Source organism: Lontra canadensis, unplaced genomic scaffold, assembly GCF_010015895.1.
Source record: "Lontra canadensis isolate GAN:19392208 unplaced genomic scaffold, GSC_riverotter_1.0 scaffold110, whole genome shotgun sequence".
Classification (NCBI taxonomy): Eukaryota; Metazoa; Chordata; class Mammalia; order Carnivora; family Mustelidae; genus Lontra; species Lontra canadensis.
Genome location: NW_022631104.1, coordinates 1,258,534 through 1,283,268, shown reverse-complemented (window position 1 = coordinate 1,283,268; position 24,735 = coordinate 1,258,534). Strand labels below are relative to the sequence as shown.

Genomic DNA, 24,735 nt, shown 5'->3' with positions numbered 1-24,735 from the left:
TCTGAACCGTGTTCAGCTCTCGGAGGGGGATCTCACTCTGGAAAGGAGCTCCCACTTGCCCATGGTGCGACTGCTGGGGAAGCGGTCCACAGCTCCGCCCCGCTCGCGAGAACCACCCGCAGCCGTCCCTCCCCTATAGGGATCCACTTTGGGCTGTGGATCCCATTAGTGACTAGACCCCGTGAGCGCAAACCTGCCGGGGGCCCAGGGGAATCAGTATTCCGGACAGGTCTTTGTGGAGTCACAGACATCGGCTGTCCTTTCCTTGGGACCCTAACGTCTACCTGATGGGAAGGTAAACTGGGTGCTTGGCTCGGAAATGCTTGTGGGCTCTTCCTTAAGCAAAATGACCCACGTGCAACCAGCCCAGGACCCACGGACTCCTGCCTAACAGGGGCCTGCTCATCTGGCCCCCAAGTGAACACCCCAGGTCTAAAATCGATCTCTTTGTGGTCTTCCAAAAGGGTGGCCATGACGTGGCTTCTCCTGCAGAGCTCTTAATGCAGAAGCGGAGTGGAGTTGCTAGGATGTCACGGGTGCCCTGAGCCAGCCCTCCTCAGTGGAGTTCCTGCCGATGTGAGAACCACCCTACCCACTGTTTTCCCTCATCCGACAACCTGTAGTTTTGCAAAACCAAGACGGAAAGCAAGCTATGCAGATACCACCGGCCTGTCTTCCTCCCGCTGGAGCTGGCCTGCTGCGTGAGTCTCAGCCACGGCGTGCTGGCCACGTCCTTCCATCCTGGAACGCCATCCTGCCTAAAGCTGCGCAGGCCAGGGACGGGCGGGCCCGGAGCTGCTGCGAGCCCAGGCCTGTGCGGCAGGGCCAGAACCCGCGTCGTCCCTTAAAAGATCACACACCAAAGCTTGCGTTCAGTGAGAGAGATGCAACTCAGTTTTATTGTGTCCTCTCTGAAACTTCCCTTTTACCCCATGGCCTCGTCTAGCAAAGAAGAGGAGAAGGAGGAGCTCTGCCTGACACCCCAGGACTCGAGCGCTCAGGGGCGTGGGGCCAGAGGTTGTGGGGTATTTGTTTCTCCGGAGCACTGGCCCCGAGAGATCACTCTTCCAGGGCTGGAGCGGTGAGGGGCCGCCGGCCGGCCGTGCCGAGTGCATTCTGGATCCGTTAGTGTACCATTCCGTAAAGTGCTTCTGGAGTCAGAACCTGCCAGGCCGTCCCAAGCGTCCACACTTTCGCAACACGAAGGATAGAAGAATCCCAACGGGCGGGTCATTGAGTCCTTGCCAGCTGGGGCTGGTGGCTGGCACCTGCCGCTTTAACCGCCGAGGCGCTGGCCCTCGCCCCAGGCGAAGCCTCCCGGCCGCTCCTCGGGCAGCGGGTTATAATCTGGGTCGTCCTCTGGTGTATCAAAAACGGCCTTCCTGAAAGACAGCGACAGAGACGCTCGGCGCTGAGTCACCTTGGGAAGGACCCCAGGGCTTCGCCTCAAGGACACACGCTACACCCGCCCCCCGGAACCAGTCACCGCACTAGAAAGTGTTCACAGTCATGTTCATGTTAACTCTTTACCTCCAGGACATTACTTTTCTCTTTTTATTTTTCTTACAACAAAAAGCAATACATGTTCGTTGTAGAGAAAACAGAAAATACATAGAAATATTCTAAATTTCCAAAGAGAATCATGGTGGGTGTTGGCATCATTTTTCCAGAACTTTCCTCTGTGTGATTCTACGGGAGTTAGATCACACTATTTGTTTTATAACCTCATTTTCACTAAATTTACCATGAATGTCTCCCCATAACCAGGGTATCACCCCGTACCCACTGGGAGACGGATGGATCGAGAAAAGGGTCCGTCTATGCAACAGGATTAGTATCCAGCCTTGGAAAGGAAGGAGGCTCTGACACCTACCACACCATGGATGACCCCTGAGGACACGTGGCCAGACCTGGACCCATACTGCGTGATCCCATGTGTGTGAGGAACCGAGAGCGGCGCCGTCCCAGCCGAGGCTGGGGGCGGGGAGCGGAGCGAGGTCCTGGGGACAGAGTTCCACTTCTGCAGGATCGAGAGGTGTAAGGATGGACGGCGGGCACAGAAACATGCCAGGACACTAAGGCTGCGACACTGCATGTCTGAGATGTGTAACGTGACACAGTCCATGTTATGTAGACCTTATCACAACTGAAGTTTAAACAACTCACAGATCATTCCAAGACAAATTAATGCAGATCACAGGAAAGGACGGTCAGTGCCCAGAAGCCTTTTACAATCTCGCTAGGATAGTCACTCAAGTTGTCCTTAAAGAACCATTAAAACAATATCTGCTCTTGGCATTTTTCTTTTTTTTTAAGATTTATTTATTTGACACAGAAAGATCACAAGTAGGCAGAGGCAGGCAGAGAGAGAGGGGGAAGCAGGATCCTTGCTGAGCAGAGAGCCTGATGCGGGGCTCGATCCCAGGACCCTGGGATCATGACCTGAGCCTAAGGCAGAGGCTTTAGCCCACTGAGCCACCCAGGTGCCCTGATGTTTTGTTTCTGACTCTTGTTTCTAACGACACTGGACACTACCCGCAGCCGGTCCACACAGAATGTATCTGAAAGCTTCCATGTCATAGTGGGGTCAGAGAACGAGTCCGTACCCCAGCATGAGCTCCCTGAAGTCTTACAAACTAACAACACAAGCAAACATGCGCCAGCAGAAACACACAGGGTGTAAAAGGCAGCTCAGAAAGGAAATCCAAAGGCCAATAAACACGAACGTGTCCGCTTTTGTGATGATGAAAAGAAAGCATGTGCAACAGCAAGGCCGCCTCTACTTCCCTAACACGCACGGGACAGAACGCGGGTACGCGAGTGAGAAAGTGGGGGTGCGGTGGCCCTGAGTGGGCTGGGGGCTGGGGGGACATCCCGGGGCTGCAGGTTGGCACACGTGCACGGGCCCGGTGCAGGGTGGCGAAGCCGGAGGAGGCTCGAAGAGGGCAGCCCGCCACAGGGCGTGCAGGCAGCGCAGGAGGAGAATGCGTCTAAGCGGGGGGCCGGTAGGACCGGGACGAGAGGCTGGTTCCACACGTGGGGCACTAAGTAGGTAGAGAGAGTAATGACCACAGGGTCAGGTCCCTCGGTGTCAGTGAGAACAAGGAGGTGCTATGTCCATCCGCTGGACACCACCCCAGACCGGGCAACAGATCCCTGCCACGTGCAACCCCGGAGGCGGATGGCAGACAGCTGCCCTGGCCGGAAGCAGCCGCACAGCAAGGAGCACCTCCGCGCATCCTGTAGGACTCCGCTCCTGACGCCGGGAGGGGCAGGCACGGCTCATCTCACAGCCACACAACCAGTCTGGCCATCGCTCCCTGGGGGACGGTGCAGGACAGACAGGGAGCTGCAGGTTGGGACCTTCTGGGGTCCTGTCCCGAGAGGAGTCTGGGGCCCACAGGTTGGTGCACATACAGAAACCATCAGCTGACACCCCCGTGGTGCGTGTTCTGCTCTAGAGAAATCGAAGACCCCAGTCAGTGTCACACGCACTACAGGTACTCAGAGCGTGAAGGATACCGGCACGGACAGACGTACAAAAGGCAAGAGTAGTAAAATATTAACCACAGAACCTGTGTGGTGGGTAAATGGCATCGCCATATAACTTTTCCCACTCTTCTGTGAGTTTGGACATTTTTATGATAAAATATTAGAAAAAAAACATAGAGGAAAAAAACCCCACCTAGAATGTATCATATGAAGTTGTCCTAGGGCGGAGCCTGTCAGTAACCCCACGTTTTTAAAAAACACACAGGTCTGCAGTGCGTGGCAGGCCACCCTTGCTCCGGTCCCGGTCAGGCTGCGAGCTCGTCCAGCACCCATGCTGTGGCTTCCGCCCCCTGGGTCCCCAAGAGAAAGGAGCCAGGGCTCTTGCAGAAACAGCCGATTCTAAGACTGCATCAGGGAGAGCAGAGGATGAACCTGGGAGATCTTGTCTGACCAGAAAATAATAAATCACTTGACAATAAAGAGAAAAAAAGTGATGGGCCATGTTGACAATAATCAGAAGCCGGTGTGAAGGGGTTCCCATTGTCCAGATCTGGGGCCACACGAACACCAAAGCAACAACGATAACGAGGGCCGCAACTCACTCACAATCTAGGATCAGGAGAGGGTGGCTGGCTGAGTCTGGGCGCCTTCCCCAGAACAATCACCACGGGAACAAAGGCAGCTTCAGGACCGACCTTCATCGAGTCATCGGAGTGGCTGCCGCCACCGTGACCGATCAGTGCACGGAAATCCTCCGCAGACAGCGTGGGGAGGACGACACGGGGTCACTTCTCTGACACTCCTGCCAAAGACGCGTGACCTGAAGCTAGACGTGAGGGACCCGAGACAAGCCCCGGAGGTGGGATGTCCTACAGAACAGGCTGGGAGGCCACAGAAGCGTCAGTGGGGTGACGTCAAGGAAAGACTCTGGAGCTCTTCCAACCCAGCAGGTTGGAAGGCGTGACACGTCAGCGCGACACTGGGCCTGAGCCGGGCTCTCCTGGAAAGAGCGTTTCCTGGAACAATGGCCAGGAGTGGCTTGGGCCTGTGGACTCAGGTTTCTCCTGATTGTGACTACGTAGGGGAATGTCCTTCTTCATGGAAAATCCACATTCACTGGGGCGGGGGGGGGGGGGGGGGGGGGGGGGGGGGGGCATCACAGGGGATCTGACGGACAGCTTACTTTCACACACCTAAGGAAGGAAAAGTCCTTTGCAGGATTTGTAGTTTTTTCTTTAAGTCTGAAACGGTTTCCAAAATAAAATAAAATCATAAAAAACAGACCCATAGAAACGAGACAGCATCTTCCAGCTATCACCCTAGGAAAAAATAAATCATCCTCTGCCGTCGGACAAGGCCACAGGGTACAGGAGCTCCATGCGGCCAGAAGCATCAGCCTGAGCACCCAGTCCCCACAGCGACTTGTCGACGAACAGCATGGCGATCCCAATTCTGGGAGCACCACCTGCGTGGTCACGGACGCGCGCCACCCAGGGACGCCAGCGCCGTCGCTGTCGGTAAGGGAGGGGCCCACAGTGCTAGTGTCCTGCCACGCGGGACCATGTAGCTGCTACACCTCCACAGGACATTCGTCATGGAAAAAGGATTATGACGTGCTACACCGAAAAGGAGATTACGATAGAGCATTTTTAAAAATTTAGCCCCCATGCAGGAAGAGAGGGGAGAGCATGTGTGAAAAGGGCAACGGTGACCACCAGCGTCCGGCTAAGTGGGGGGCTCTGGAGGACCAGGTTCTCTGCTTTGCTTAACTATGATGTGACAGCCCACATTTTATGCAAAAACTCACATTTTACTCTAAATACAGCAGGTCTCAAGGACACGACCTTCTGGAGAAAGAGGCCCCACAGACCAAAGCTCCCCTCTCAGGAAAGGGAGGGGCAAGACAGAGATGGACTTTCATGTCACACGGCCAGTCAGCAGGCCGGCCAACAGACCGTGGTTTCCCAGGCTGCCTCACAGCTTAGCTCTCCTTCCCCTGTCCCCTGGAAGGCCAGGAGTCCCACCACCAGAAACTTTCTTGGGGTCTGTGTGGCCTGTTCTGCCACCCGGCCCCTGGGAGCTCCAAGAGTGGCTCTCCGGGAACGCAGCAGGCTCTGCCCTGGGACATCACCCTCGGGACACCCCAGGCTCGTGGAGCTCGCTTCTGCATGAGTCTGGCACCGTCTGCTCCGACCCAACCCAAATCCACCACCAAAGCCCGGGGCCTCGATCTGCAAATGCTGACCCGAGCGCCAGAGTGCTGGGAGCCCCGTGAGAACACAGACCACGGAGCCTGCCCCGCATCACCTGCCAAGAATGCGCAACCCGGCATCGGATACTCACAAAATAGACGGTGTTTTCAGAATTCTGATTCCACCAGGCTGATTGGGAAATACGTCTTCCAAGAAAAAATATATGTGTCCGACCGCAATGCCTAGAGTCGCCCAGAAACAAAGAACGAGGAGAGGATGAAAATCAGATGGCAGGTGCACCTGCCAACACAAAGTCCGCACGTTTAGGAAGAAATGTCAATACGACGACTCAAAATTAAAGAACGCTGTAGTCTTTGACCCTACAACCAGTACATGACCCCGAGACAGCCGTGGGGAGTGCCGGATGTGGAAACCAGGAGCAAAGTACGCTTACACGGAAAGTGGTACCGGAAGTTGCAAGACTCTTACCCAAGAGGTCCACAATGATCGAGTTCCCCAGCAGCAAGGAAAAGCCCATGAGCACCCAGGGCAGAAAGGGGGCCTGGAAGTTGAGAAGGCCGAAGAAGTTCATGCGGACGTAGGGGTTCCTCCGGCTCCACACGTAGACGAGCATGATCGTGAAGGCCTGGCCCAGGAAAACCAAGCTCACAAACAGACCGAACAGCTAGCAGGCGGCATTAAGGAAGAGCTCCGCTTCGCAGGTGTACAGCGAGGGAGGGCAACGAGGGGCTGTGATCTAGCAGAGGCCTGAGGTGGGGAAGTCTCATAGTCGTTCGTCTTTAGAGGGGAAAAAACCTTGAAAATGATTACCCAGAGCAACCAGGCAAAAATCAGCAGAGGCCAAAACACCTGGACAGTAGCTGCTTCCCATGAAGATTGTTTCCAGGAAGTTCTCGACTATTTGGAAAATATATTAATTCCTTGGTCAATCATTACATGAAATTTCACTCACCATTAGCACCTTTAAGAGGTGAGTAAAACCAGCTAGATCCAAAGCATCTTGTCAGAATGGACTCCGTTCAAATCTAAATTATAATAACTTATCAGTTTTGATAGCGACCAAATAAATGTCTTACCAACTTAGTTCAAAAGTACACACATTGGGGGGTGCCTGGGTGGCTCAATCCGTTAAGCGTCAGACTCAGTTCTGGCTCTGGTCATGATCTCCGGGTCGTGAGATCGAGCCCGGTGCTGGGGTGCACGCTGGGCATGGAGCCTGCTTGGGATTCTCTCTCCCTCCCTCCACCCACAACAAACACTCTTAAAAAAAGAAAAGTACACGCACGGACAATCCCATACCTGAAGCAGTTAACAGTCACCCACCCGGGCTAAACGCCCCTCTGGCTCGCCCACCCCGTGGCTCAGACGTGCTCACAGAGAGGACGCCGTGCAATCCGCCGTGCCCGCAGCTACGGTCTGGAGGGCTGCTCCGTGGGCTTGCTGAGCGTGTCCAGCGGACCGTGGAGGGCAGGCGGAGGCTTCAGCAAGACAGAAGGCGTTCCTGAGCGTTTTCCCGTGTTTACTCTACTTGTTGAAGGATACAGTCATTAAGAATCCACCAAAAAGGAACATAAATACAAAGTCTGCCGTCCGACCTCGGAATGAGCCTTCTTCTAACATTCGACAGTAGCGGTATCTTAAGTTTCAAGTTAAGAAAACAGTAAGCACACAAGTGGGAAAAAGGTTAAGTTTAACATACGGCTGCAGTGCACTTGGCCGCCGCATCAGCCATACGCAGCCAAACCTTCGCTTCTGTGAGCGCGTCCACGAGGGTTAGTGTGGGGACGTCCCTGTTGCCTGGCATTTCAGGCGCCGGGAAGACCATCTCTGCCTGTGGCACACACCGCTCCCGGGTGGGGAGCGAAGCCCGAGGCCACACACACGTGCTTGTGGGGACTTACAGAACCTTTTCAAAGCTCGGTCTGCCCCGAGCTCAGCCCCGCCACGATCTGAACCACTTTGCTGTTTCACAAGCTAACTCAGAAGACGCGCCCGGCAAGAGGCCTTGCCTGTTTCGGCAGGCCAGGCAGACTTGGCCTTTTGACACCTCAGTTAATAAAGACGTATCATGAGGAAAAGATCTCATTATTAGGAACTTACCAGGATGGTGTATCACACAGGAATCCGTCGGGCAGGGGTCCCATCACCCCAACAAGGCCTGGTCTCCTGCACGCTGGGCTGTAACTCCCTCTCAATCCAGGCGGTCGGGTACAGGAGGGATCCCCATTCAGGGGCCCCATTAGCACCTGTCCAGAGCACCTCCTTCCCCTCTTTCAACAAGCAGCACGTGGCCGGCTGGGAAGACACACCGCACTGTCGTTCTAGCCGGTAGAACCCGCAACCAAGATCCAGGGAGATCTCACGTCCTCCAGTCCCCAAGAAGCCGCTGCGGGGCTCTCAGACCTGTACCGACACTCTGGGACTTACCACTGTCGTCCCTGGGTCCCTGCTGATACTATGCTCCAAACAGGCCTCAACGAATCCACTTCTCTCCCTTGATGGGATTTGTATGGGATTTTCAGGCAGAAGTGTAATCACTCTTTGGGTGAACGCCTCCCATTAGAACAAACGGGAACCAACAAACACCCTCAAAATAGGACTTTCCGACTGGCCAGTCTGTACCACAAAGGCAGCACCCAGAAATCACCGTTACGAGAGGAACAAGCAGCCTCAGTAGCTTTAACTTACACTGTATTCCCTACGCACACCACCGGGTTTTACGCTGACCCCAATTAATAAAGGATACAGAAAAATCATGTTAAATAAAAAATTGAATCCCACTGGACCGAAAAATAAGAAATTGGTGATTAACCTCCATATCTGTTAAAAGAAAAAAAAAAATCGAGATAAGACAGATGAAGTAAAACGTGCCGGGCAACATCTCCACATTAAGACAGAAGACATTTCCTGGGGTTGCGATGGTTGAAAGGCCACAAGTAAGTGACACTGTGATCTGAACCAGAAAGTGGGGTGACACGACCTGACACTGGATTTCTGTGCTGTTTCCAGCTGAAGTCTGAAAGACATCACTCAGCCCCTGAGATCTGCTGAGAATGCTTAAAACTGTCGTCGTCTTTAAAACAAAATGAAACAAAACCTATACCATATGGTCAGTAAAATTAAAGAGAAAGTTGGATGGAGAGACGACGTTCATTTGCAGAACCGAAGCGATGCTTTCGTGTGTACAGTGTTATAATCTAGTGGGCAGTCTTGGGAACCAGAGAGAAACTCCAGAAACCTCACATAAACTGCCAGGAAATGCTTCTGTGTTAGTCTGTAAGAAAAAGCAGGAGAAGAGAGTGATTCTAGAACAAACACTCAGGTTCTAGTCTGAGTAGAACGGCCAACTCCCTATAAGATCTAATGCTCTAATAATTAGTCTAATTGGCAGATACAATGACAGTCATTTTCTTGTTGGAAACCCTGATACGCTTTTCCCCACCCAACCCATCCACACCCACAATAAAAACAACTACTCACAACGGGAGAGAGCTTCACATTGTAAAATGTTTCAGCATGATCTACAATCTCCTAGGAGCTCAGTAAGCCTGTGAGACACGGGGTTGGTGGTCCCAACCCCGTGTTACACAGGAGGAAACGGGCATAACTGGAGAGCATGGAAATGGCCTGCCCAGGGGAACCTGTACAGGGAGACTGAATCCAAGCCTGGGACACCCGGCTCCAAACGCGGGTATCTGGTGTCATCAAGAGTGTAACCTGGGCAAAATCGAGCCCAGCATGTTAACAGGAAGCAAAACTCGGATGCAGCTTCAGCGCTCAGCAGAGGCCGGGGAGTGGCGAAGGACGGAGGCAGTGACAAGAGTCCCCGGGACTGCCTCGTGCAGCATTCGATCCCTTGGCATTGGCAATGGAGGGGACGTAGTTCAGTTCTACATACGAACTGTCTCCAGGATTTGAAAGTCCCCAGCTTAAGGAGAGAAGCAGCTCAGTAAGTGCAAGAAGGAAGGGAGAGGCTCTGAAGGAAGTATTTCCGGAAATCCTGGGGACACAGAGCAGGGTCAGTCTGGGAAGCCACACGAGAGCTGGGGCTCGGTGGGTGTAGAGTGAAGGACACACATTCGAGACAGAGGGAACAGCAAGTGTAGAGGAAAATTACTGACTCTTGGTCCTTCCCCCATTCCAACCGCAGGCTATCTGATCATCCCGGAGGAGGAAAACACATCTTTCTTTGAGCATTCTAACTACCGGGAAGGACTAGCTCCTACTCGGATCCAGTAAACTCTCATGCAGTTTCAGGAGCCCGTCTTTGGGGCTTTTGTTAATATCGGCTGATCCCTGGAAGACAGAGCACTCTGAAAGCACTGAGAGAGCTGGGTTTCTGAACCCGACTCTGGTGACAGCACCGAGCCGGTGAGCGGACACGTGGGCATCCTCTGAGGCTCTCCCTGGGCTGGCCAGTCTCCTCTCAAACTACGGTATTAACCCCGAATCACTAACTTCCACATACGGGAACCAGATACATCAAATCAAAACCACGCAGGGAATCTTACAAACAAAATACAGTCTTAACTCCTGCCGTGGGTGACTCTCTGCGACATTTCCTCGGTGATTCTGAGGCCCAACCAGGACGCAGGATCCCATCATTACCCGCCCCCCCAAAACAATCAGATGTTCCCACTAAGCCTACTGATACCATATGGAAGGATCGGCCAGCAGAAAGCAGGAGGAAAAGCTTAACGACCGGAACACAGAGTGCGCAGGTGACCGCCCCGTACCTGGAAGTGTTTGAAGATCAACTCGGGGTTGAAGTACAGCTGAAACGGTGTGATCAGCTCCAGCTGCTGGAAAGGAAGAAGGGCTCCTTCAGGCAAAGCCGTCCTCAGCAGAAGGCGGGGCCCGGCAGGTTCCAGCCCTGCCACTCCGCCCGGACCCCCGAAGGCCGCCTTCTCCGGCGGGCAAGCCGGGAAAGGACTGTGCGTAGGGTGCTGCCATTTCCGCACCCCGTCCGCCGGACACGAGATTCAGCTCTGCGCCTTGCTGCGGGGCTCGAGGCCGACCCTGGCCCCGGGGCAGCAGGAGCGGCCGCCACGCACGTGCCCCCGCCCGGCCCCCACCCGAAGCCCCGCAGAACCGAGCCCGCGGACCCCGCGCCGTCAGGCCCGCGCTCCTCTCCGGGGCTCTTCCCTCCCGGCAGCCCGAGCCCTCCGCCTCCCGCGCCGGGTCCTTGCCGAGCGGATTGCCCGCTGGTCAGCGCGGCCCCTGCCCGCCACGCCTTCCAGACCCGCTTCCCGGGTGGGCTGCTCCCACGGCCGCGGCCGCGCTGGTCCGGCCCTCCGCTGTCGGAAGCCGCCCGCAGCCCCGGCCCTGCACCCCTGCCGGGCGGCACCGCCTCCTCGGCTCCCGGGACCCCGGCGGGCGCCCCGCACGCCTCCACCCGCCTCGGAGACCTCCCCTCCGGGCTCCCCCGCGGCCCGAACCGCAGCCTCCGAGGCCCCGGCCGGGGCGGCGCTGGCGAGAGGGCGGCGCGTCGCTCACCACGGCAGCGGTGGTGAGCACGCAGGCGGTGGTGTAGGCGCGGCTGACCGGCGGGATCTGCAGGTACTCCAGCCGCAGGCTCTGGTACGCCATCTTCCCCACCGCCACCGCCCCCCCACTTCCCCTTCCGCCGCACCGCCCCGGTGGCGGGCGGGGCCAGAGCCCGCTGCCGCCCAATCAGCGCCGCGCACCGGCCGGCCGCCAACCGCCGCAGCCCGGGGGACGGCGCGCCGGCCAATCGCGAGCGGCGCCTCCACGGGGCCCCTCCCATCCGCCCCGCCCGCCAGCCCGGCGACGTCGGGGAGAGGCGTGGAAGTCCCCGGTCCGTGCGCCAATCCGCGCCGGCCACAGATGGCCTTCCCGCCCGGCCCCTTCGCGTCTGAGCGAGGCGGCCCCCTCCGCCGGCCAATCAGGAGCACGACGGCGTCCCGCCCGGGCCCCAGTTCGCCGAGGCCGGAATCGGGCGGCATCCGGGCAGCCAGCGGGACCGCCTCTCCGCAGCGGCCGGCGGTGGCTTAAAGGCGGCGGCGGGAAGGCGGTGCGTGGTCGGTTTCGTCGCCCTCGCCCCCGCTCGGGTAAGGGCCGCCGGGCCGCATCGCCTCCTCCAAGCATCGGGGAGGGCAGGGCTGCGCTCGGCAGCATCTCGGGGCGCCCGCCGGCCGGGCCGCGCGCCGCCTTCCCCGAGCTCCCGGCATGCCGCGGGGCCGCGGGGGCCGACGGAAGCGCGCGGCGCGCCGGAAGTGGTCCCCGCCCAGCGTGGCTGCGGCGAGCTTCCCGGCGGAGAGCGGCGTTGGCGTCCGGGGCTGGGGAGGCGCTGGTGGGGATACCCTGGGGTGGGGAAGGCCCTGGAGGGGGAGACGCTGGAGGTGGGGGGCTGGGGGGAGGTGCCCTGGGGAGGGGGAGCCGCTGGGGAGGGAAAGACGCTGGGGGGGTACCCTGGGGAGGGGGAGGTTTTGCGGTAGCTTAGAGCAGCTGGGTCGCCCGGGGCCCTCGGAGGATGCTGGGCCCCAGCCTCTTTCCTTGAAGGAGCGAGAACATGGAGGGCCGGGGGTGTGGGGGGAAGGTAGCTCGGTCCGACGGGCAGTGTCAGACTTGACTGGCGCGGTTCCAAGGAAGCATTTAGGGTTTTGGAGCAGGGAGCGACCATCAGGGGGCGGATAAGGGAGCACCCGCGTAAAGGCCGGGAGAGCTGGCTTTGGCTGGGGTGCCGGTGGGCGCCTCACGGAGGGAGAAGCCCGAGGAGCTCGTGTGCAGGAGGTGGTGCGCAGCCTCACCGGCCACCAGAGACCCACGTTAAAACACCTTTACTTGGTGTCGCCTGCCACTTTTCCTGTGGGGTCATGAGTGACAGCTCCAGGCTGGGTGTGGAGAGGAGTTAGTAAAGAGTAAAAGATTCTGCCTGCCCCCCAGCTATCATGCCCACAGCCCACGAGTGAGCCCTGCTGGGCGAATTGCTTGCCTCCGTGAGGGAGCACACCTCCAGGCAGCTTTGGCCGTCCGGTCTGGGATGGAGGGCAGGACGGGACCTCTGAGGATCCAAGTGTGGATTGAGCAGATTCTTTCCATTTGTGGGGCTTGATTGGGGTTGGGTGGGGGTCCTCCACTCACTGTCCCGGGTTGGGAGAAACAGGTGAGGCAGGGGTTTCGGAATCTTACGGTCCGTGTTATGGACGCTTCCCATTGAAGAGTCCATCCCTTTGAATGGTGAAAACACTCTGGTTTCCCAGAAAAGGGGAGTCATGCTGATGTAGGCAGCAGGTTAGGTGGGATGGGGAGAGTGTACGTTCAGCCCTCCGTGTCCAGCCTGTGTGTGGGGTACGTGCATGGTTTTGGGTTTCTTTCTTTTTCTTTTTTATAAATGATATCTCATAATTTGGTATTTTTTTAAGAGAGAGTGCCTGAGCGCACGCAGAGTTGGGAGGGAGGGGGCAGAGGACGGGAGAGCATCTTCAGCAGGCTCTACACCCAGCGTGGAGCCCAGCATGGGGCTCGATCTCAGGACCCCGAGATCACGACCTGAGCCGAAGCGAAGAGTTGGGCACTCAACCGACAGAGCCACCCAGGAGCCCCGGTTCTGGTTTTCAGAAAGCAACTCTGTAGAACAACTTCCCTCCTACCAGACTGGCAAGAATTAGAAAGCGGAACGATATCCGGTGTTGACAAAGACATGAGAAGTTTTCGTGAACTGCACGGGGGAGTGTCAGTCAGCCTGCCCTGCCCCTCCCCAGATGTTCTGGAGAACTCCGCACAGTATTTAGCACAGTATTTAGTGAGGAGTCGTGTCTGAGTAAGGTCCGTGGCCCAGCAGTTACTTGGCCGATGTGAATTACCCGCAGGTCCCCGAGGAGGTGTTGCGGGAGGGCGTTCCGTACAGCATGGTGTCTGGTAGCTGGGTGCTAACAGCAAACCAGGTGTCGGTCACGGGGATGGGCATGCCTTCAGCTCAGTCGTGATCCCAGGGTCCCGGGACCGAGCCCCGCTTCGGGCTCTCCCTTTCTCTGCCTGCTTGTGTGCACGTGCGGTCTCCCTTTCTCTCTCTCTGTCACATAAATAAAATCTTAAAAAAAAAAAAAAAAACTACCTAAAACCTATCCAAGATGAATTAGAGGTGGATTGAAAAGGCTCCCATTGAAACACTAGAGTGGGTTCCTATGGGCGATGAAAGATGGGAGAGGAAGATAGGATGAATGAACTCTGTGCTGTATGTCCGTGGTCCTTGAGGGGGGAGACAAAACGGCTGGTAACGGAGGCCCGTGGAAGCCGTGTTCAAGGAGTTTGAACTCGATCCTGAAGGAAGGCACAGGGGAGTGGGAGGAAGTGAAACAGGCGAGCATGTGGAGAGGGGCTGGTGGAATAGCATATAAGGCTGTGATCAGGGGCACGTGGGGAGAGGGGCCGGGTGGCTGGAGGAGTGGAGACGGAGGCCACTGCGTCTCGGGCATTGCCTAGGCCGTCTGTCTGAGTGTGAAAGTGGTCCAGGACGATAGCAGAGTTCAGGAGACGGAGCCCTGGGCCAGAACCAGCGTTAATGAGAAGTGAAGGAAAGAACCTCAGAGAGCAAGGCTTGTATTGTGTTGTGGACAGGGAGGGTGGCGGGCAGTGGCGGGCTTCTGGATGCGCTCGCTCCTTGGGTTGTGTTGCTGGCTTCCTGGCTCTCCCCGATGGGCTTTGTCGCTCTCATCAAATAATGTCATCCAAAAGGGTTTTTTTCCTTTTTGCGTTGGCAGATTGTTCGTAGTCAGAAACAGGCCCGCAGAGGGAGCGAAGATGTCCGTGGACCCGATGGCCTACGAGGCCCAGTTCTTCGGCTTCACGCCGCAGACCTGCATGCTCAGAATCTACATCGCGTTTCAGGACTACCTGTTCGAGGTGATGCAGGCCGTGGAGCAGGTTATCCTGAAGAAGCTGGCCGACATGCCAGGCTGTGAGATCAGCCCCATCCAGATTCGCAAATGCACCGAGAAGTTTCTTGGCTTCATGAAAGGCCGTTTCGATAACCTTTTTGGCAGAATGGAGCAGCTGTGTCTGCAGCTGGTCCTGCGCATCCCCCCGCACATCCTGCTTCCGGAAGATAAGCCTCAGGAGAAGCATCCTTGTACTGAGGAAGAATTCCAGCTTCTCCAGGAAGAAATCGAACAGCTGCAAGAGAGGTATAAGACTGAAGTCGGCGCTAAGCAGGCCCTCCTCGCAGAATTAGAGGAACAAAAAATCATTGAGGCCAAACTTAAACAGACATTGGCTTTCTTTGATGAGCTGGACAACTCCGGCAGAAATCAGGGGACTAGTGACTTTAGGGAGAGCTTGGCGTTCCTGGTCCAGAACTCCAGAAAACTCCAGACCATCAGGGACACTGTGGAGAGGGAAAGCAAAAGAATGAAAATATCTTAATTTCTCAGGAGGCACAGGAGCTCGTGGGAAAGCAGAACAGCAGGGATTTCTGTCCCGACACTCTTGTGCGCTGTCCGCGCTATGGGACTTCCTTTGTTTGCTCTTTGTCGCGCCCCGCACCTCCCTCTGTCTTGGCCTGCTCTGCTGAGGTCACTCTCACCGTCGGGGACGTCTGGATTCTCTGGAGCGTCTGTTTCCTGGAGACCTCTCGCCGGCGGGATAGAAGCCTTGGTCCAGTAGCAACTCGCTGGGCCCCTTGACTGGAGAGGCAGGGCTCTCCCTGGCTGGTCGGAGACGCGTGTGAAGCTGTTCCTCGGTCACGGGTCCTTTGTGACCTTGGTCCTTTCAACTTACTCTCTGCATACGATCACATGAAAAGAAGGTAGGGTGGGGGGCTTCGTTACAGACCAGCCACTGCCCCGCGACACATCACAGCCTGCCTGCCCTTGGGCGCGAGCGGGGCTTCCACGGGGATGTCTGCTGAGGGAGAGAAGGAAGTTGAACGGCAGCCGTGATCTTCAGTAAAAAGCACAGAACTTCAGTTCATTCCTGAGCTGGAGCCTCTCTGTGATGGTGGAACAATGTGGCATCTGGGAGCCCAGCAGGGGACGACCGTGGACGGAGAAGAGGCAGCTCTCACCGGGGTAGAAGGGGAGGCCTGGAACAGAGCCAATGGCAAAGCCGATGTGAGCTGACCGCTGGGCATTTATTCATTTTGTTCATACTTCAGTGAGTTTTGGAACCTGCCCCTGTACCTAGTGTTTTTAACTTATTTATTCATACTCCTAAGCATCAAGTACTTAGTCCCCACAGTAGGGAGGTTTTAGCTGTCTTGCACTTAAATTTGGTGGAGTCTCATGTTTTCTTCTGAAGTGAATCCGTGTGACACTGCATGAGATCAGTCCGTACGTCCCGCAGAGAAAGCGTGAGTAGCAGTGCCCGCTCTTAGACTTTGCCCTCCGTGTCTTCCTAAAGAACGGGATTCAGACTTCTCCTTTATGCCGGAGAGTAACTCGGGACATTAATGTTTGTGATCAAATATTCATAGATTTAAGGTGCCTGTGTTTACCTGGAATATGTTTATTATGAAAGACTTTTTTTTCCAATCCTGTACATGAAATACATATATTTTAAAGGCTTTGGTTTTCGATTTTCTATTATTTTAAGTAATCTCAGGGCCCAAGGTGGGGTTTGAACTCACGACCCCAAGACCAAGAGTCGCATGTTCCACCGACTGAGCCAGCCAGGCTGCCCATGTTTGTGGCTTATTTAAAATCTCCTCCTGTAGAGGGGTGCCTGGGTGGCTCAGTCGGTGAAGCGTGCAGCTCCGTTTTGACTCACATGATCTCACAGTCATGGGATAGAGCCCTGCGCTGGGCTCAGTGCTCGGTGTGGAGTTTGCCTGAAGATTCTCTCTCCCGTCCCGCTCCTGTGTGTGCCCATGCACTCTCTCTCTCTCGATCTCAAGTAAGTAAATTAATTTAAAAAATCAAGTATAGAGGATTAAGTGGAGATTCCCCCAAAGGTATGTCCAGGTCCTGATTCCTGGAACCTGTCATTGTGCCTCACTTGGAAAAAAACGGTCTTTCGCAGGAATTATTAAGGATCTAGAGATGGGGGAGCGTCCTGAATTACCTGGATGGGCCCGAAATCCAGTGGCCAGTGTCTTCACTAGAGAAGGGCAGAGGGAGATTGGAGACAGAAGAGGAGGGGGCAGGTGACCGCAGAGGCAGGTGGGAGCATCTCCCCGGGGACTGACGGCTCTGTTTGGGACCTCTGGCTTCTGGGGCAGGGAGGAATGCATTTCCGTTCTCTCAACTCACGAGGTTTGTTACACGTTAACTCAGAACTGATTAAGGGGCGCCTGGGGGGCTCAGTGGGTTAAGCCTCTGCCTTCGGCTTGGGTCATGATCTCAGGGTCCTGGAATCGAGCCCTGCATCAGGCTCTCTGCTCAGTGGGGAGCCTGCTTCCTCCTCTCACTCTCTGCCTGCCTCTCTGCCTGCTTGTGATCTCTGTCTGTCAAATAAATAAATAAACTTTAAAAAAAAAAATAGACCTGATTAAGCTAAGGTGTTCGCATACTCAACTCAGAAGGAGATTGGTCCTTACTAAGGAAGCAACAGCTGACGCACGTTTGGCCTCATAGCTACAATAATATGGTTCACCCAAATGCACTTAGAATATGGACGCAATCTGGACAGAAGGGTGAAGTCCACAGTGTTTAAAACTCAGGAGTTTAGGGGCCCCTGGGTGGCTCAGTCGCTTAAGTGTGCAACTCCTGATTTCAGCTCAGGTCTCGATCTCAGGGTCGTGAGTTCGAGCCCTGCATCAGGCTCCAAACCCGGCTTAAGAAAAAAACCAAAAATCTCAGGAGTTCGTTTCACGCTGAGCTGGCACTTAGTAACTGGGGACATTGGTACTGTTTATTGCAGTAGTGTCGTCTGCAGGAGCAAATCAATCTACTTGGCCCCATTGTCCTCTGATAATTAAACTCCTCCCTCAGAAATTCAGAAAAAAGGATAATAAGCCCCAGGTTATCCTCTGGGCTTCATGGACCTGTTCCTCCAGCCCCCCTCTCACTGAGTTTCCTACTCTCTTGCATTAGAGCCTCTGACTTTGCAAAACCAACCTTCAGGTTCCCCAGATGCCTGGTCCCACACTTCCCCTGGTATTTATTCTCTCTCACTGTTGCATCTGTCCTACAATCTGTTCCCCATCCTGCCGCAGGGCCAGGCGCCCGGTGGGTCGAGAGTTGGGCACGGCGCCAACGCAAAGCAAAGAGCCAGTATGATTGTGGTTAGAAGGTGGGGAAGGGCAGTTGGGTGTCCCCCAAATCGACAGGTCAGGTGACCCCATACGTTAACACAGTTTTATTCAGGGGAACTCGCTGCTGGAGGAGGGGCGGTCGACCCTCCAGCAACTCAGTTACTCTCCACCAAGTCCGGCCTGCCCGTCTGCAGGTTTTTGTGGAGCAAGGGGACCCGCAGAAGGGCACTGTAGTGAGTTCACAGGGTCCACAGGCACCTCAAAGAACTTGCAGCCAACTCCTCGTTGACCTCCCGCTAACCTTGAATGAGCTCTTGTGGCTCCATCCATGTGGACAGGGAAGGACTCCGTTATCCTTAACAGAGTCCAGGGAGGCCAGAGCGAGCCTCCCCTCATCCTGTGTGGGCGTTTCCAAGGCCTGTGGGTTATTCTCCGAGGGACCCGGAACATGTGGCCCGAAGAGAGGTCATAGCTCGAACTGAACAAGGAGAGGCAGCGATGGGGTCAGTATTGTCACCACTCCTACAACTACCAACCTTCTAGAAATAGGACTATAGGGGACCGCTGTGGAGGAGGGTCTGCACTCAGTCCTCATGTGTGTGAGGGGGTTGGGGGAGCGGTCCCCACGCCACCTGCGTGTGCTCTGAAGTTCGACTCAATCCTGACACTGCCTACTTGGCCATAACAGATTCACCAGGTCCAGGGCTCAGTCCAGCATGGCTGCCCTGCTCCTCAGACACTGGCCGCAAGTCCTGGTCGCTAACCTGGGCTTCCGTCCACCTGGCTGTTCATCCCAGGTTCCCGTGGCCCCGTCCTTGGGCTCCGTCATTTGCTGGAGAGACTCACAGAACTCGGGAGACCTGTGTGCCCGTTAGACCACCGGTTTACTTCAAAGGATACGCGACTCAACAGCCAGGTGAAGAGACACATGGGGAGGCCCCGAACGAAGGAGTTTTTGCCCCCATGGGTTTGGGCCCGGCATGGTGGTATGAGGAGGCTTTCCAAGGCCCCTCCTCTTCAGGCTTCATTACATACCCTGTCGGCCGTTGGTGTTTGAAGTTGGGTCCCTACCTCACACCATGTACGAAAACACACCCCGAACGGATCAAAGATCTGAATGGAAGTGCTAACACTATAGAACTGGGAGAAAACCCAGGCTTAACTCTTCCTGACCTTGAATTAGGCAGTAGCTTCTTAGATGCCCCAAACACAAACAACAAAGGGAAAAAAATAGATAAACGACATCATCAAGATTTAAAACACCCCTGGCATGTCGAAGATACCGTCCCAAAAGTTAAAAGGCAGACCGCAGAATGGGAGAACCATTTTGCAAATAATTCCTCATGATGGGCTTTATTCAGAATACCTAAAGAACTCAGAATTCAAGTCAAATGGCCCAGTTTTATGTTTTTGATTTTTTTGGGGGGGGGCATGGTTTATTTAAGTAATCTCTACACCAACATGGGGCTTGAACTCATGACCCTGAGATCAAGAGTCTGACGCAGGCAGGTGACCCCCAACATTTTTTTCTTTTGCATTTTTTCAAATGTCATGATTTAAAAAATGAGTAGAAGACCTGACTAGATGCTTCTTTGAAGGTAGACAGCTGGCAAGCACAGGAAAAGATGCTGGATGTCATTGCCGTCAGGAAAATGCAAATCAAAGCTACAAAGGGACTCCACTTCACACACACTGAGGTTATGACTTAAAAAGGGGAAAGATAACGTTTTGTCAATGCAGTGGAGAACGTGGAACCCTGTTGTGATTCTGGTGAGAATGTAAAATGGCGCAGTCACTTTGGGAGACAGTCTTGTGGTTTCCTGAATGCCTAAACGTCCAGTTGCCCTGTGAATCAGTAATGCCACTCCTAGAGGAATGAAAACCCGTGTCCGCACACACAACATTGAACGTGAACGTTCACAGCAGCGTTAGTCACAGTAACCCAAAAGGGAAACAACCCAACTGAACACAAGGTATCCATCTGGAGAGTAAAATGCAGTCTACCTGGTCTACCTGGTCTATCCATACAGGGAATATCACTTAGCAATAGAAATGAGGCATCGCCACACGTTGCTAAGACGTCATGCTACATGAAAGGAGCCAGTCATAAAGGACCACATGCCGCAGGATCCCATTTACAGGGGATGTGCAGACCAGGCAAAGCCATAGAGACAGGAAGTCGTTAGGGTTTGCCTAGGGATGGGGGCGGGTGGCGGTGGTTGGAGGGAGATGGGTAAGGGGTGAAGGGAGGGTTTCCTTTCAGGGTAACGACATATCCTAATCTTGATACTAAATGCATTAGGTCTGTGGCATGTGAATTCTATGTCACTTAGAGCTTTGACGCTCTAAGAACAATGAGACTACACACTCCAGAAACAATGCCTGGGGTCATCTAGTCCTTCACAGGTCTTGCGACCTTGGCCAGATCACTTCCCCTATGTCTGTTTCCTCATCTACAAAATGGGGAAAATAAAAGAAACTCCTCACGGGGCCGAGAGCCTTCAGGCCAGGTAAGTCATCCGCGCCGTCACACCGTAGGTTCCGTTATTAACACAGCGGGCTCCATGGAGGTCCGGGTTCTAGCTGTCTTACTAATAATGACTATCTCCAGTGCTAGATACCCAAGAAAAAAATGAAACACTTAAAAAAACGGATCCATTTCTTCTCCCGATTACGGCTCAATTCCCACTATGTCCCCCAACATAAAGTTCCTACTGTCCCATGGTATCCAGAAACCACTGTTCGGTCACTGCCTCTACGTGCCTACCCACCCCCGGCAGCTCAGTGTGTCCTAGGACAAGTTGCCTTGTAGTCTCTCCCACTGTCAGTTGTGATCTGCTGAGAGTCACGTTACCGGTTGTCTCGTGATTTTTGCCGGCCCACCCTCCATGGTCGTGATGACTTCAGTTTCCGTTGGGAGACCTTCCTTCCTATCGATCCTATCTTCACGGGGCTGCGTGTCAAGTGAGCTCTTCCGCCTTCCGGCCAAAGGTGGGTGCGTGACCCTAGCTCGGTCAGGAGGACGCTCTCCAGATTTGTTTCTTCAGCAATGTGGCCAAAGCATCCCCCAAATGGACCCATTTGTTTATGATGGTTGAACCCTGAAGAGACAGCCCATTCGTACTTGAGTGGAGAGGCTGGATATTCGAGACAAAGGAACCTTCCATCGGAAGCCCAGAAGTTGGAGGACAGTTGAGAGCTCCGTGTAGAGAAGCAGCAACCGTGAAAGTAGGTGGGCAGTGCAGGGGATATGGGATATTTGAACTGTGTAAGAGGAAACTGGCCAGGTCAGGCATAAAGGGATGCGGAAAGTACACACGGATGGTGGGAGGATAGAAATTTAATACTGGTTAAAAAACGTGGGCCAAGCTCCCACCGGAGCCCAGTGGAATCAGGAATTTCAAAGAGATACAGGAAATTTCAGGAGCTTTAGGAATATCAGGGTATGGAGAAAGGGAGGACTTATAGGGGGAGATTATGGGTGTATGGGAAGAATGCAATTCAGTCCGGGGGTGGGGGCAGCCTAGTACTAAGGACAGCAGTGATGCGGAGAACGTTAGGGAAGTCTGGAGCACCGTATCAGAGAGGCAGTGGTAGTCCTAGTGTTGGGGGAGCCACACAGTGAATCCTGAAATAAGGGAGCCAAATGGGACTGGACACTGGGGAGAATACTGGAGCCTACATTCAGGCTGTACAGGCAACAAGAGCTGGAGAGTGGAGTTTGGGGTAGGACGTGGAGGTGTATATTGAGGAACAGGGGACTCTGGTTCTGGGAATGGCGGGAGATCCTACTCTCCGGGCATGAGCAGAGGGGAGAGTACTGGGGGATCATATCCTGAGTCGTCCCAGAAGGACTGTCGAATGAGGGTTCTACAAGAAGTGTGGATGGGGACAGTGGGAGTGTCTGGAGAACACGGAGCTCCCTACTGGGACTCAGGGGTTAGTCGATATTAAAGTCAGTAGGAGATCCAATATCCAAGACCGAAGGCAGGAAAACCAGTGAGAGGTACCTACTGCGGGTGCCTTAGAGACTTAATTTTGGGGAATAGAGCCACCATTGTAGTAAACTGGGGGTGTAAAGCACAGGCTGGTTGCGGGGAACAGTGGGCATCCTATTTGCAGCACTGAAACGAAATGCAGAGAGGCGACACTGAGCCCTGCAGTGGTGTGGGTCACCGGAGCACAGGACTGGGAAGAGACAAGCCTCTGGTACTGGATCACGCTGAGCTTATAAAGACACAAGCTGGGTGAAAGGCGGGGGGGAGATTCTAGATCTTAGTTGGGGGACCATACTGGGGCAGAAGCGTCTTGATAATGGAAGCAGGCGGGGACTCAATCTGAGGGGGTGCTGGTGAAGCCACAGGGGACAGTCACAGACCCACAGGGAGGGAGCAGACCTGGATGCTGGCATTTCCCGGGAGCCCGATAGGGAGAATAGCCCGTGTGGCTGTTTAGTGGAGGAAAAGGAGGCACCTGGGAAGGCTGATGATGGGACACACCTGTTTGGGAGGGACAGGAGGGATGCTCTCAGGATTATGGGGTGAAACACAGCAGACTGGGAAGCTTGGCGGGCCCACAGTTTGGCCCCAAATTAAGCGAGAACTCAGTATCCAGGAGACTGAAAAAGGGATTTATTTCCTCAGAGGTAAGACAGACATTTCCAGGTAACACAGGAGAGAGCTGAGTTGAGGACTTTGACATTCATGAGCAAAAAAGGGATGGCGGGTAGGTGAGAAACTCCCGAGGTGGGCTTCCGTGTTAGGCCTTTTCTGTCTGAGATGACAACCCCCATCGTTTTCCGCAGGAATTCTGGCTAATGACAGATACCCCACACCCTGGTCTTGGGTCGCAGTGCTGCGGCAGCGCTCAGGGCCCGCTTGAAGGCGCCAGAGACGCAGAGAGAGCCCTCCCGCGCACCCCAGCCGGGCCCCACTCCGTCTCATCCTGCGCCGCCGGCGAGCGAGGGGCCCGCGTCCCCGGAGGTCTGCAGCCGCGGGTCCCACGCCATCCAGGACGCGACAACAGCGTGGCCTCCTGCCAGGCCAAGCCCTCTGGCTGTGGGTCTCGGCCAAGCCCGGAAGCGCGGCAGCAAAGCCTAAGGCAGGAAAAACGCAAGGTGCGGGTCAGCTCACGCCCCCGGGGACGCGGCGATGCGCCCCCCGCCCCCACGGACGATCTCCACTCACCGTGTCCTGCGCTCCGGCGGCGTCCGCGGGGCGCTCAGGTCCTCCAGCTCGGGGGCGTCTGGCTGTGCTGCGGGGGGGGCGATGCAGCATCACAGGGCTCTGGCCCGGGCCGGGCCAGGGCGCGACCCTCCCTCCCCGCGGGGCCCTCTCCCGAAGCTCGTCCCTTAAGGAACCGAAGGTTGGGCTCGCTGCGCCTGCTCGCACCTCAGGAAGTGTGGGGTCCAGGGACATGATCCTAACCGTGAGCCGCAACCCGCTCCTCCAAGCGCCGGGGGATGACCGCCCGCTCCCCTGATCTCGGGGGCGGACGGATCCTCCTTTCACTATGGGCCGCTACTTCGGACGTGCCCCCAGAAGAGCGGGAAACAAAGGCAGTGACAACACAGGACAAAAGCAGCAAGCATCAGAAGCCAGACGAAGGGCGCGGCGCGTCTCCCGCACAGCCGCGCCGAGCCCTGGTTTCCCGTCCCGCCCACCGCGCCCCCAGCCCCCGCCCCGGCCGCTCAGGCCAGCTGCAGGTGGATGTAGGTGAAGATGCAGGAGGTGATGGAGAAGGCGATGGCCGCGTAGATGAAGACGGAGAGGTGCGGGAAATGGTCGAGGTAGCAGCCCTCGTCCCGCGCGGGCGCCTCCTCCTCGGGCTGAGGGCGCGCCACGGCCTTGAGGGGCTGCCCGGAGCGGGCCCCCTGCACCCTGCCGCCCGCGCGCCGACCGGCCCTCCTGCCCGCCGCCGCCACCGCCCGGGGCGCGCGGGCCGCGGGGTGCTCTTCTGGGGGCGGCTCGTCGAACAGGCCGCCAGCGTCGTCGGCGGGGTCCGAGAGGGTGGGCGCGGGGGCCCAGGGCTGGCGCGGGAAGAGCGGGGCCGCCATGGGCGAGGAGCTCGGGGGTCGAGGGCCGGAGCGCTTTGGGCGGCTGCCGAGATGCGCAGAGGCTCTGCCCGCGGAGGGGCGGGGACCTCTAGGCCGCGCACCTCCCCCGGCTCCTCCCCGCGCCGCGGCGCCGGCCTGTTCCCATGGCAACGCGGCGCGGGGCGCGGGGCGCTGAGCAGGGATGCGAGCCGCGGGTGGGGACCCCGAGGCGCGAGGCTGGGCCCGGCGAGGACCCCAGCTGCGCGCGGAGCTTCCCTGGGGATGTATTCGTCTTTTTAAAAATTTTTATTTATTTATTTATTAAAAAATAAAAAAATTTTTTTTTGTATTTGTCTTTTTTAATTTCCATAGTTACCATTTTAAAATAGTAATTATTTTTATTTGTATTTGTCTTTTTAAAAGAAAATTTTTTTTACGGGTCTTTCTGTTTCTGTTTTTTTTTTTTTAATCTAAAGTGCAATACATGGAAAAAACAAATACATAATCCTTGTCGCAAACCTGAAAGTTAGAAAGGCCCGTAGGCAAAAACGGGAACAAAACAAAGGCTCCCTCTGCTATCCCAGGGCCCAGAGATGGATGGAGCCTTTCCTTCCTTCTTCTTCCTTCCCGGCCCCTCCCTGCGGGTGCATCTGTCCCTGCGGTGATCCTGGAGGCCGCGCCCCAAACCCAGTCCTGCGGGCGGCTCCGGTTTGAGTACATGCGGGTACTTTCTACTCAGGCCACTCCGGGCATCCCCCAGGCCCTTCCCTGACTTCCACTGGCGCTACCACAGGCTTCAGACGCGGGGGTTCCAAGGCCAGCAGGGTACCCCTGTGGAATGCGGG

At 55.7% G+C, this 24,735-nt stretch overlaps 4 protein-coding genes across 5 annotated transcripts; 1 reads left to right on the top strand and 3 right to left on the bottom strand.

Moving 5' to 3' along the window:
* Positions 1 to 871: 871 nt before the first annotated feature.
* On the bottom strand, positions 872 to 11,331 carry DERL2 (derlin 2). Of its 2 annotated transcripts, none has more exons than XM_032839894.1 (7): positions 11,202 to 11,331; positions 10,442 to 10,504; positions 8,452 to 8,525; positions 7,248 to 7,341; positions 6,174 to 6,369; positions 5,836 to 5,926; positions 872 to 1,382 (listed from the first exon to the last, which is right to left on the bottom strand). In XM_032839894.1, exons 1-7 carry the CDS (start codon positions 11,292 to 11,294, stop codon positions 1,277 to 1,279), a joined length of 717 nt encoding a protein of 238 aa, XP_032695785.1. In that variant the 5' UTR covers positions 11,295 to 11,331; the 3' UTR covers positions 872 to 1,276. The 2 variants fall into 2 exon arrangements, with proteins under 2 accessions (XP_032695785.1, XP_032695784.1); XM_032839893.1 differs by having other exon boundaries at positions 10,442 to 10,507; positions 11,202 to 11,330.
* Positions 11,332 to 11,688: 357 nt separating this feature from the next.
* Positions 11,689 to 15,154, top strand: MIS12 (MIS12 kinetochore complex component). Its single transcript, XM_032839895.1, has 2 exons — positions 11,689 to 11,776; positions 14,429 to 15,154. The coding sequence occupies exon 2, from the start codon at positions 14,469 to 14,471 to the stop codon at positions 15,087 to 15,089; it is 621 nt and encodes a 206-aa protein (XP_032695786.1). The 5' UTR covers positions 11,689 to 11,776; positions 14,429 to 14,468; the 3' UTR covers positions 15,090 to 15,154.
* A 7,311-nt stretch (positions 15,155 to 22,465) lies between these two features.
* LOC116856464 (transcription initiation factor TFIID subunit 4-like) lies at positions 22,466 to 23,489 on the bottom strand. Its single transcript, XM_032839860.1, has 2 exons — positions 23,043 to 23,489; positions 22,466 to 22,951 (listed from the first exon to the last, which is right to left on the bottom strand). The coding sequence occupies exons 1-2, from the start codon at positions 23,271 to 23,273 to the stop codon at positions 22,796 to 22,798; spliced, it is 387 nt and encodes a 128-aa protein (XP_032695751.1). The 5' UTR covers positions 23,274 to 23,489; the 3' UTR covers positions 22,466 to 22,795.
* A 27-nt stretch (positions 23,490 to 23,516) lies between these two features.
* LOC116856463 lies at positions 23,517 to 23,938 on the bottom strand. Its single transcript, XM_032839859.1, has one exon. It carries the CDS (start codon positions 23,909 to 23,911, stop codon positions 23,546 to 23,548), a length of 366 nt encoding a protein of 121 aa, XP_032695750.1. The 5' UTR covers positions 23,912 to 23,938; the 3' UTR covers positions 23,517 to 23,545.
* Positions 23,939 to 24,735: the final 797 nt, after the last annotated feature.